The sequence below is a fragment of the Balaenoptera ricei genome, chromosome 5, assembly GCF_028023285.1.
Source record: "Balaenoptera ricei isolate mBalRic1 chromosome 5, mBalRic1.hap2, whole genome shotgun sequence".
Taxonomy (NCBI): domain Eukaryota; kingdom Metazoa; phylum Chordata; class Mammalia; order Artiodactyla; family Balaenopteridae; genus Balaenoptera; species Balaenoptera ricei.
The window spans coordinates 38,929,713-38,942,303 of NC_082643.1; the positions used below are offsets into that span (position 1 = coordinate 38,929,713).

Consider the following 12,591-nt stretch of genomic DNA (forward strand, 5'->3'; position numbering starts at 1 on the left):
CTGTCAAGAATGAAGTTCAGATATCCTGGTAATGCTGATCAGGGTTAGCTGGAAACTTCTCTTTTAGTACAGAGATAATTCTGGTCTTGCAGTTTTCTTCTTCTCAAACTCATTATATAAAACTTTGTGCTAAAATCTTCATTTAAAAAAGAAATACATCTTCTTTCCATTATGCCCATTCCTTTATGTTTTGATGGAGGTTTTGGTGTTATTTTTTGGTATGCGTGGTATCTGGATATCTGATGCTTTTGTATCTTATATGAAATCCTTTCTTGCTGATTGTGTCATCAGTGTGAAAATGAATTAAAACTGTATCACCAATTGAATAGATCTCTTCTGGTGGCTGAAGACAAAAACAAACAAAACAAATAAACAAACAACAAGAATGAGTTATTTTTTCTTCAATGTAATTCATGTTTGGGATTTTTTTGGTATATAATTTAAACCTCCCAACAACATTGAAAAGTGGATAAGAGTGACTTTATTTTACAGATGAGAAAACTTGAGTTTCAGAGAACAGATGACATGCTCAAGATCACAAGGCTGATCAGTGATATAACTGAGCTTTGAACATAATTAAGTCTATTTCCAAATTCTGGAACTTGGTGTTTTTTCCCAAAATTTTAAGTCAATTTCCTTTGATTTACAAGTAATGAAAGTGAGGTTCACAGAGGATAAAGGGACATTAAATCTATTTCAGAAGGTGCTCTGAGGCAGAGCCACTTCCAGAATCCAAATCCATTCCTTCTTGTTTTAATAATCTAAGTACCAAGAATAATTTTCGTTTCATTTCAGTAGCTATTTGGACAGGATTTCAATATTATTTAAGAAATAGTCACTGGTAGACATTTGAAAAATGGGACTAATATCTTCAGAACAAAATATGTATTCAGAAGAACATTTGATATTAATGCAGTGAATCCTGGGGGAAAAGCATTGAGAAAACCTTAAGCTTTCCTGTTTCTTATTTCTCATGTAGACACCCTCTGACCTATGTTTGGTACTCCGTACTGTGCCCACTGCAGTGGAGCAACATTCAACAGTACTGGCTAAACCCCCACACCAATGGTAGATACTGCCACTTATCAAATATATTGTTGAGAGAGGAATGCCAATGATGTGCATATTCTTTTTGCTTTATGATTTAATTTATGAAGCTTACAAAATTGTCAAAGGTGTGTGTTTAGGCATATTGCTTTTAGATAATTAAACATTTAAATATTTATTGCACAACAAAAACATGAATTAAAAAAGTTAAGATGTGGACAGTAACAAGAAGTTATAGCTATTGAATTCATCTGTCTTGTTCAATATTATTGAGCAAATTCATTAGAGATGGAGAAGTAAGGGAAGAAGAGGCATGTTATAACTTGTCAAGCCATTTTGTAAAAGCACTGCTGATTTGCATATGTTACACATATCAATCACCAATTTATAGGCATTTTTATCATGTCTATGGTATCCTGCTGGTACTGTATTTACCCCTGATCCACAGAATCGACCAAGCCCCACCGCTGTTGAATCGAGACCATCAAAAAGCTCAACATAGTCATAGCCACAGTCAGCTTCTTCTTCCACTTCAAAAATCTGGAAGGATAACTCGAGTTGAGAGCCCCGTTCTGACACTAACAGCCATTCACAGTCAACTTGTCCTGGGTAGTTGTTATCACCAAACTGAGCATGTGAGTACAGATCTCTGGGTTTTGATTCCACTTTCAGTCTGCCACCACACTCTGCCCAGGAAAGAAAAATGAAATAAGTGAGCTCAATGAGCTTTAACAATTCAAATTTCTCTTTTAATATAGTCTAACCACTCTCTAACTTCTGTATTCATTTCCACCATCAGTTATGTTCCCCATATTTGAAGATTCAGATGGCATAGTGGGTACCGCTATAGGCCCTAAAGAGACTGCTGGGTTGGAATTTCAGCTCCATACCTACTAGCTCAGTGACTTTGGATAAGTGACATCACTTCTCTGATCCATAGGGTAAAGTGGTCAAGAGTAAAGTGCAGATGATAATAATAGTACCAATCTTAGTGGGTTTTGAGGATTTAATTAACACACAAAAATCACTTAAAACAGTACCTGCTATATAGTAACTCTCAATGCATTTTTTTATTGTTATATCTCATGTTGTTTTCAGTCTTAAATAATCGTTTTCATGGAAAAAAGGTCAGTGTCTTAATTTGAGTTTAATCTTAATAATTTAAGAACCCAGAATCCAAAGGAATAAGAAATAACTTAAAGATCAACAAAATATATAAAACTCCTATATGTGCATATGTGTCATATAGAACTCTCTGCATAGAATATACAGACCAGTATTACTTTATTTAGGTAGAAATATTTATCTAACTTGGTTGGGAAAAGCATACACACATCATTAATTGTAGTTATTTTTGTAGTTCCAGAACCTTGTCAGTTATATTTTGTGTTTTTAATAAACAAAGGAATTTTAAATGCTCTTTTTACGGCTTTTTCAGAGAGCTATTAATAAATATTGGCTTTACCAGTTACTACTTTTGTCATTAGAGGTAAATATACCAAAGAAATATATAAGCCTGCATAAAATTTACATTTAGTGTAATTTAGAGAATAAAAGTTTTCAAAATTTTCTCAGAAACTCTTTGTAGTCTGAGCTCCCAGATTTTACAATGACTAAAGAATAAATTGTAGAGGAAGTCTACAATGTCTCCTCCAACCAAGTACACATACAAACATATGGTTGGGGGTAGGGAGAAAAAGAAAGGGATATGAAAAGTGTCAGGAGAAAGTAGAGTTTCTTTCTGCCCTTATTTGCCAATGACTGAGGTTCCTGGGAAACAGTAATTTCAGTACTAAAACCAGGAAAGTCCCAAGAAAACTGGTATGAGTTGGGAGGGAACAGAAACAAAAATCCAATGTGGAAAGATTTGGACAGCTAAGCCTCTGGTTATCAAAACACAATTGTAACCCTGGTGTGGTCACCTGTGACCAGATTGTCCTTGGCAGGACCCAGTGAACGTGAATTAGGACAGCTAAAATTCTTAGATTTTTCAGATTTGTATATGATTTACCCACATTGTGGTTTGGTGATTTTAAGTAACAAAATATTTCTGAATTCCCAGGATGGAACCCCATCTAGATGTGTCTGAATACAAGTAGGCTCAGCCAAAACTATGGGCATTGTCACAGACAACTGCACATTCAGAGACCTTTGTGCAACTAACATATGAAAGAACTTCCAACTAGGGTTTCAATCATGAGAATGGCTTCCCCATCATTAACATGATGTCCCTTTGTCTTCCAGATGGTAGGTGGGGTGTCTTGCACAATCTATTGATGTAGGTGCCACAATTACAAATGTAAACATGTGAAGAAACACATGTGCTTAGAACCACTCTGGAAAGCTGCAAATCTCATGTCTTGGGAATCATCTCTTAAGTGTCACAGACGGGAAGCCAAGCATCCTTCCTTTCCCACCACGGTGCTTCTCTTACCCCAGTAATTCCAAGAATTATTGTCCTCTCCCTGTGACAGAACTCCACAGCTAAATGGCCTGGGTACAAATCTGAACTCTATGCTTCATCAGCTGTGGGATTTTGTCCCCCACTTCATTCCTAAAGTGGGGATCATACATAGTACTCAAATGATAGGGTCTAGATGAAGAGTGATGGGCTAATATATGTAAAATCATTGAAGGATAACTTGCACATAGGAAAAGCCAGATAAGTATACACAATCATCATTTTGTTATTATTTTCTAGTCAGAATATCTAAATGCCATCATCTATACTCCTAGGGATCCACTCAGGCATGAAAAGAAAAGCCAGAAAAATTGAAAAACAATTTAAAGCACTATTAATCTGTTTTCAGAAAGGAAGGATTATATTTTTGAAGGCCAGTAAAATATTTTGTGAAAGTATTTCTGAATTCAATATATAAATGTATAAACCAGTGTAATCTCATTTACAGATATTTAAAAAATTCGACTTATTCTCAAAGTTTGATATAATTGAGTGCTTTGTTTTGTTTACAACTGTCGACACTTGTATTACTCTTATTCCGCAATCCAGGAAGGGGCAGACTGTGGGAGAGGCACTGGCTTCTGCATGCCTACTTCAGAGAAACAAAGTAGCAAAACAAATCAGGATCCAGAGGAGACAATTCTCTGTCAACCCCAGATCAGAACAGAAATCAAGAAGGAAATGAAGTATTTAAACAAAAAGAGATTTCACAAAGCCTTTGTGAATCTGAAATGTGAGGCATCATTATTTGATTTTATTGAAAACTTCTAGAAAATGACAATACTCAAAACAAATGACTTAAACTACAATTAAGAGTGACTTAAAATGTTTCAGAAAGAGTGGCCCTCATTTTAATTTGGAAAGACTTCTGTTCATTTCCTGGTAAAGTGTTAAATCCTTGTGAGGGCCTGTAATTTGAGCAATAAATGCTTTTAGTAGGCACTATAATTTAATTAAGTTCTATCAAAATAATTTCTAAGGAGCCTAATAATATATTATTTGATTTTTAAATTAGGATGATGCTTTCTGCTGCAGAATAAAGTCCTACCTGACATGCCATATTTTAAAATATTTTCTCTCCACACTCCCCCTCTTTTTCTGTATTATAGCCTTATCCTCTGAGAGAATATATAGGTTATTATTTTTTTACTGAAAGAATTTTTTTCTTCAATAATTTATCTAAGGCTGGCATAACACTATTTGTTACCTGATTAAAATAAATTTGGACTTAGAATTTGGACCTACCTTTAGAGGAAAAAGGGACTTTTTCCAATAAAGTCCATTTCCCATTGATTTGGATAGTATTACTTGTAAAAAAAAATAGCCATAAAGCAATATTAATATTTCTCTTCACCTAATTTCAAAATTCATAGTATTAGAAGCTTTCCTTGTGGATAAAATTAAAATTGTATATAGAAATATAAATTTACTCAAGCAAATTAAAATGTATACTTCAGGGCCCCTTAATAAAAGTTACATGTATTCTAGAAAACATTAAATAATGAATAAATGCCTTATACATTTAGCAGAAATTGACAGGTGTGGTACTGGACTTGGCTGTCTTGTTGGTAAAAACTGACTGAAAATCATAAGTATAACTTATCAGACTATAGCTGTCAAAAGGCAGGAATTCCTTCTGTTTTCTCATAAGTTCCCACAAAATTCCTAACTTTTTGCTATGAATTACTAATATTTTACAGTGTCTATTCAAAGCAGGTACCAAATAAATATTTCATGAAAGACTGTGGAATAAACTTGTTAAAGAGAAAGCTTTCAAAAGAAATAAATAGTAAGCAGTACATAAGAATATTTCAGCATGTGTGGCTACTTGAAAGTAACAGTGTAAATAAAATCTACCCAGAAAATTCAAAGACAGCTGGTTAAGTGAGAGCAAAAATTTACACGTGAAATAGACAAGCAAACAAACAAACAGGTAATGCCAAAAATTTTGACGAGCACAGCTGAGCAGGAGTTGGGAGGCTAGGACTCTAATTCTAACTGTTATTTTTTGTGCTACTTCGGTTTCATTTGAATCTTAGTCTCAAAATCCTCATTTCTGAGATGACAGGACCGAATCATGTTTTGCCTACAAAATATGATTGAGGCTGCTCACGTGGGTATTTGAATGGATTTGAACTGAACAGGGAGAAAAAATGAGCCTCTTCAGTTGGATAGTTGGAACAGAAGATTTGATTAAGACAAATATGGAAGCATTCAGTCTCTACCTATTGTTTCAATTAACAGTGATCCAGTTTTGTATTGGTTTTCTTCCTAATCCAAAATGTTTATGTTAAGAGAAAATATACCATAGTAGAAAGTACATGAGCATTGGAAACAGAATTAGGATAAAATCCAGGCTTTGATATAATTTTAGAAGTCTTTGCAAATCAATTAATCCTTCCGATTTTAAATTTCTTTATCTGAAGATAAAGATAATAATTCATACTTCATATAGCTCTTTTGAGAACTCAATGTATGTAATTTATATTAAGTATATGTATGTGCCTGAAATATCAAGTGCATGCTATATATACAATTGGATTTCAATATATGATCTCTATGAGAAGATAATTAGGTCCTACCAGTGGATTCTAAATGGTAATGCAAACACTGAAATAGAGTCCAGAGCAGAGGCTGTGCAAATTAAGGAGTCATGGAGTTATATAGCTGCAAGAAAACTTGAGATTTAAGGTAAAGGTAAAGATAAAAAGAGAAACTATAAAAGTAGGTTTTTATGAAACTAAGACAGAGGAATTTATAGGTAAGTAATTTAAAAATAGTGTATCAGCTATTTCAAGAATTTTGATATTTTTACACTCCATTCTTGGAACCTGTGACAGCCAGGATTTTTAATTTTTTTTATTATTTATTTATTTATTTATTTATTTATGGCTGTGTTGGGTCTTTGTTTCTGTGCGAGGGCTTTCTCTAGTTGTGGCAAGTGGGGGCCACTCTTCATCGCGGTGCGCGGGCCTCTCATTATCGCGGCCTCTCTTGTTGCGGAGCACAGGCTCCAGACGCGCACGCTCTGTAATTGTGGCTCACGGGCCTAGTTGCTCCGCGGCATGTGGGATCTTCCCAGGCCAGGGCTTGAACTCGTGTCCCCCGCATTGGCAGGCAGATTCTCAACCACTGCGCCACCAGGGAAGCCCAGCCAGGATTATTTTAAAAATTGTGCCATTAACTCTGTGCTTCAGAAAAATATTGATCAAGTCATAGGATTCCAATTTTTCCATTCCTTCAATGTGTGACAAGTTATCAGGAAAATATTTAAAGAACAAACGTAAAGTGTATTAAAAAATCCTTCATTAGTATGAAATTTTTAATCCATGAAAGATTTTTCTCAAACCAGAATATTTATATTAATCATGAGAAATAATTACTTTGTATTATTTATGAGTCCAGTCATTACTAGCATGGATCAGACAATATCCACTTTCTCACAAATAGACTTCAATATAAATCTAATGCTCATAATAGAATATACTAGAGTGGAAAATAATATTGGACAATGGAATAAAGTTATGATTTCTAAAATGAAAGGAAAGTAAAAGGAGAAAACAATAATCAGGAAACCATGACAAAAATTACTGCACTAAAATTGTTTCATTGATGAATTTGTAGCCTATTATACTGCATTTTACACCAAGATAAATTTGTGTCTCGATAGTTTTGGCATTAGAACTGCCACTAGGTGTCACTATAAGCTAAATGATTTCAGTAAATATGGATTTTTTTTTTTTTTTAACTGAATAAAAAAAAGATATTTACTGGACATTTATGGAATATATTATAAACTTGCTCCAAATTATAAAAAAGTTATTTGACATTTTTGCTTAAAATTTTCCATATTTTTCTAAATTATATTTTATTTCTTAAAGACTTCCATTAGAGCTGGAATCTGTAAGAGTCAAATTAGGGATTAGGATTAGGGAAAAGATTGTGTTGCCTACCAAATAAAAGGGAAAAAAATAAGGCTCTGTAAAACAGAGAGTTAAATTCCAAATTTGGCTTACAAAAATATATTAATGTGAAAGTTAGCTAAACAAGTAGGATTTTAGCAAAAACAAAATTTTTGAATTCCAAGCTATAGATTTCTATCTGTTAAATATAACATATAAATCAAACTGCTAAAGTTAACATGGAATACACCATATAAATATTTAGAGATAGTTCTTCTTGATCATACCACACTGAACATGAATCAGATCAAACTATTGTGTTTCTTTTAATTAGTTCAACAGCTACAAAGATATTTAGTTAGGATGCTATGTAGTTCTCAAATATTTCACACAGTGCTTCAGTGAGACTTCTGATTCATTTATAATCCTGTTATAGATCCCCTGCACACACTAGAAGAGAAACTTGGATCTTACTCAGAAAAGAGAAGCATCCCCTAATTTACTGACCTGTAGAATGTGTGGCTTGAAAGCCTTTTCTTTGAACAGATGCATCAGAAACAAACCGAACAAACATTTTATTTCCAGTAGCCACAAGGGGCTCTGGTATCTTGTTCCCACACAGTCGTCCAAGAATTGGTGATTTTTCCGTTTCTCCATCAAATACTTCCAAGTGATCATAAGCACATTCTTGATGCTGCTCAATCTCAAACTCACTAAAGACCTATTAAAAAAGAAAGAAAGAAAGGGGAAAAAAATAAAAAAGCCACATATCACTCAAAATAGGTTCTTTTCTTTGGAGCAGAAATACAGAACAATAATATGTCCAGGCCATGCAAATGATTCAATCCATCTAGCACATCATTGAAAGGGGTGTGAAATCAATAGAATATAAAGTCTCTAGGAAGACTTTATAATGAGGAAAACAATGTAATAATTTCACATGAAATTCTATTGTACTATTTGACTATTGCAACTAATTCTACTATTGCAATTAAGTCTACTCCAGAATTGACAGATTATAATAACAAATGATATTTTATTCTGAATTTAATTCTGAATTTATTCTTAATGCATCAGAAAATTTTAAACAATTATATTTTGAAAATGATTCCTTCTGGTGTTAATGATCATAAACTACTGAACATCATCATAGCATTGAGCACTTAAACTAAAAAGAAAACCCCATAAAATAATTAAACAAGTAATTATTTTCACAAAAATTAAATGTAGTAAATCTTAATAGAATACATAACACAAAGGGATTTTTCATTATACATTTCTTTATTTAGATCTTACAACCCATATTATTAGAAAACACTAATATGACTTTAGGCTAGATTATTTTTAATTAACTTTTCAGAGAGATGGTACACTTATTTTAATATTTGGAGTCTTGCAAAGTTTAGTATGCTTTTTTATGTGTAGCAAATTCTTAAAATAGAAGTTTATTAAATATTTAACACATTAAATATAACAATGAAAGTTTAATTGAGACTGACTGAAAATAATAATTGTCCAAACTATTAATAATTCCAGGGATTCTAGGTTATTTGCCATTGCAAATTAAGGCTTTTTCCATTCCTCATAAAAACCATCATACATTCAAGAAATAAACCATCACTACTACTTAAGTCTATAGGGCAAAGCTAAAAAAAAAATAAAATAAATTGGAGGAAATATAAAATATGCTTGAAAATGTATTAATTTTGCTACAATCCCTACAGCATAAAATATTTGTACATAAACTTTCTACATACATGTTTTCTTTAATGCAGTTTTGTGAAGTGATTATAATTCTCAATTTAAAGCATACATGTTGTATTTTTGAAAGAAAAAAGTGACTAAGACTGGTTCTCCTTCACTGTTGACCACATTTATCTATTCCAACCACACTACCATCTGCTCTCACTTCTGACTTTAGAGGAGTAAGGGAAGAAATGAAGGAAGCAATTTATATTAATTAGGGAGTAGGAGAAAAGAGTGAAGAGACAAAAGAAAAGGAAGTGGGCTGATCTCTCATGTCTCATTCCACTGTGCCCTACTTAAAAATATAAATTAAAATGTTATAACCAATAAGCATTAGTGAATCACTATTTGCTATAATTATTACGAGTAAAAAGGAATATTTACTTCATTCAACCAATGACTCTGGCTAGTTCAAAAAAGATTAAATACAGCACAAAGAATCTCACTGGAAACAAACACAGTGCAGAAAAATATAGTGAACAAGGAGACTTCAGCAGAGTTTATTTAATCTGAAGCACAACATTCAAAGTACACCATCACCAAAGGGTTTGTCACTTATTAATCTCTGTAATCTAGTGGCAGAGAATGAAGCAGAGTAGACACACGGTGCATGGACTATAGAAGACACTGAATGGATTGTTGGCTGGATGTCTGGATAAGTCTGTCCATTCATCTACCTAATTACTTAAACCCAGTTTATGGCCAATCCCATGAATGGAAACAATGTAGACATGGCAAACCAAAACTTCTGGTTATCTGCCTCTCATAAGATGGTACTCAGTCAGCTTCTATTATCTTTGTGTACACAGAAACAGTCTTAATATCAGTTTGTAACTGTTAAGAAAGCAATAAGAGAAAATCAGCTTAACTGCACCAAGAGTTTTTTTTTTTTTTTAGCTAAATATGCAACAAAGCTTCTAAATAATAAGATAAATATTGCTTAAAAAGAAATATAACAATATCTGAAAACTGTTGCATGTTGAATAATTGTCTCTTTTGAATGGGCTTTAGAACCATTCATCTATAAATATAAAGAGCAGAGAAACCTACTGTGTACAAGAGAAAATTTTAAGAATGATGGGGGTAATAGCATTCTAAAGCTTATCCTTTAAGTAAAAGTTAAAAATGGGATCAGAATTTACAGACCACACATGTTCAGTCCATTGATTGGTCCACTGAAAACTAAGTGAATGAGATAACTAAGTGGCTACTTCATTCTCTAATGAAATAAATGCAGGATTTCTGGAGTAAATCATAACATATTTTACAGAGCAGAGCAATACAACACAAGGTGGCATTGAACTAGTGGGCTGGGGGCATGCTGACACCTGGTCTGGAGTCAGTTGGCTCCAGCTTTTTATCAGATTACTAATGGAATCAGACTGACTCTATAAGAGTCAGATTAGGCAAAGCTTTTGTAGCTGACACATTCTCAACGATGCAAATAACTCTCATTCATTAAAGTACTGTTGAATTTTCTTCTTGGAATAAGTAGCAGCTTGTTAGGTCAGCTGCAAAGATTGGGGGGTCCTTTTGGTCCTTTTCCAGAAGTCAGCTTAACCAAATGCTCCACCACACACAAGCAAAATGTGACAAATTCACATGCTGAGATCTCATAAATCGGCCCTGTAATATCATAGAGACATCCACGTAGAGACCCCTCCATATATAGTGACTTTGCCTTAATATAAAATATTTCTAGGCCATAGAATGGTATTATAGGAGTCCATGGGAAAATAGAAAATCTTTAAAAACGGTTTTTAGAGTCCCCAAAGATAATGTGAGATACACAATTTAGTACTTTATTCTATTACACATTCTGAGCCATGAGTCTCTATGTCTAAATGATGCAGAATGTGAAAATTTCCAGCCACCAGGAACCAATGGCACAGAAATGTCTCCCTAGAAGACACTTAGATTCCCAAAAAAGATTCCCCCAAAGTCCTTCAACTTTACAATGGAGACAGAACAGAAAAGCTGATGTGTGGAGCTGTAAGAAACTCTGATTTCTGCTGAAACACTGCCTTCTTTTTTGGGGACTTTTAAATATTTTTCTTAAGCGTGTATATTCAGACTTTACAGTTTGGTATTCAAACATTTAAACCTTATTCACTCCATGATTATATTTCTATGATTTTAAGGTTCATAATCCAGGTTTTAGAAAGACCAAAAAGAGTGAATAACAGTAAGTTCTAGTAAGAAATTCTAATGCATTTAAGGAGTTTCATTCAAAAGGAATAAAATTGAACTTTCATTTTAAGCTCTGGAAAGAATAACTGTTTGTTTCTGGAACATCCAAGCAAGCCTAATCTACCTTCCTGGCCACCAGCCAAGCTTCCATATGCAACCCCCTCATATGAACATCTGTAGAGGTACTTTTACTGAAAATACAGGCACTGGCTAAAGGATAAGGCCATTCAAAGTCACATTCACAAGGGACAAGATAATAAAATGATAATACTTAATGTGGAAGTAAAATCTAGCTAAGATTTAAACTAAGAGAATTAAAGAGACTGATACAATGTGAGCAGTTGTGAGATGAAATTCAGAGCTCTCGAGTTCTAGCCATCCTTCGCCTTTTCCTCCCTTCGGTGAGAACTATCATTTGGTTTCCCACAAGATGTTGGAAGGATTAGAGGCCACTGGAAAAAAAAGGCACAGTGGAATATAAACCCCAGTCTTCTGATTCAAAAGACCTTTTCTTTCCCATGAATACTCTATAACAGTGATCAAATATACTTATAATGGATTGATGGTGGAGAATTATATAACACTTATGGGTGTTTTGTTTTCCAAATATCCCATATATGAAGCTGTAAATCACAACTATATAACTTAGCAAAGCTTTAGGATATGATAAATAAAATAAAAATGACATAAGCCTATTGTGTGCTCCTATGCCTAGAACTCTATTTCTGTTTCATTTGTTTTATTTTGTTTTTAATGAAGAGTAATTCAGAATATGAAAAAAGTACCAGAAATTTAATGATCAGTTGAGCCTCCCAGAACCAAGACAGGGTGAAGCCAGGAATGATAGAACTTTATCCCTTTATTCATTCAGAACTTTATCTCTCTTCTAGTAGGACGACTTTTTCCAAGTATCTTTCAACCAAGGTTTCTTTTACTTTAAAACTGTTATCATGCATTTAGCATCTCATGATTAAACACACACACACACACAAATACACACTCTAAAAACAAGGCAAATATATTAGTTTCCTATTGCTGCTCTAGCAAATTAACACATACTTAGTGACTCAATACAACACACTTTTCTGGGGACTAGGACAAGGTCATCTTTGGGGAATGGGGAGCATTATTCGGCCTACCATAGAAAGTAAGGCCAAATATTTTCACCCTCTGATTCTCAGGGGAAATGAGGACAAACACTTATAACTGCATGATTTCAAACTCTTTTATCCATAACTTTATTAG

General features: G+C 33.6%; 1 protein-coding gene across 2 annotated transcripts in view; it reads right to left on the minus strand.

Annotated features, from left to right (window-relative positions):
- Positions 1-208: 208 nt before the first annotated feature.
- Positions 209-12,591, minus strand: part of TLL1 (tolloid like 1) — a 237,100-nt gene continuing 224,717 nt past the window's right edge. The window contains exons 19-21 of one of the 2 annotated variants that reach the window (XM_059923965.1): positions 7,918-8,131; positions 1,483-1,733; positions 209-343 (exon numbers count right to left, since the gene is read on the minus strand). In XM_059923965.1, coding sequence (XP_059779948.1) covers positions 209-343; positions 1,483-1,733; positions 7,918-8,131 — 600 coding nt within the window. Of the gene's footprint in view, positions 344-1,329; positions 1,734-7,917; positions 8,132-12,591 lie in introns of those variants that run through there. The other variant, XM_059923964.1, reaches the window with a different exon arrangement.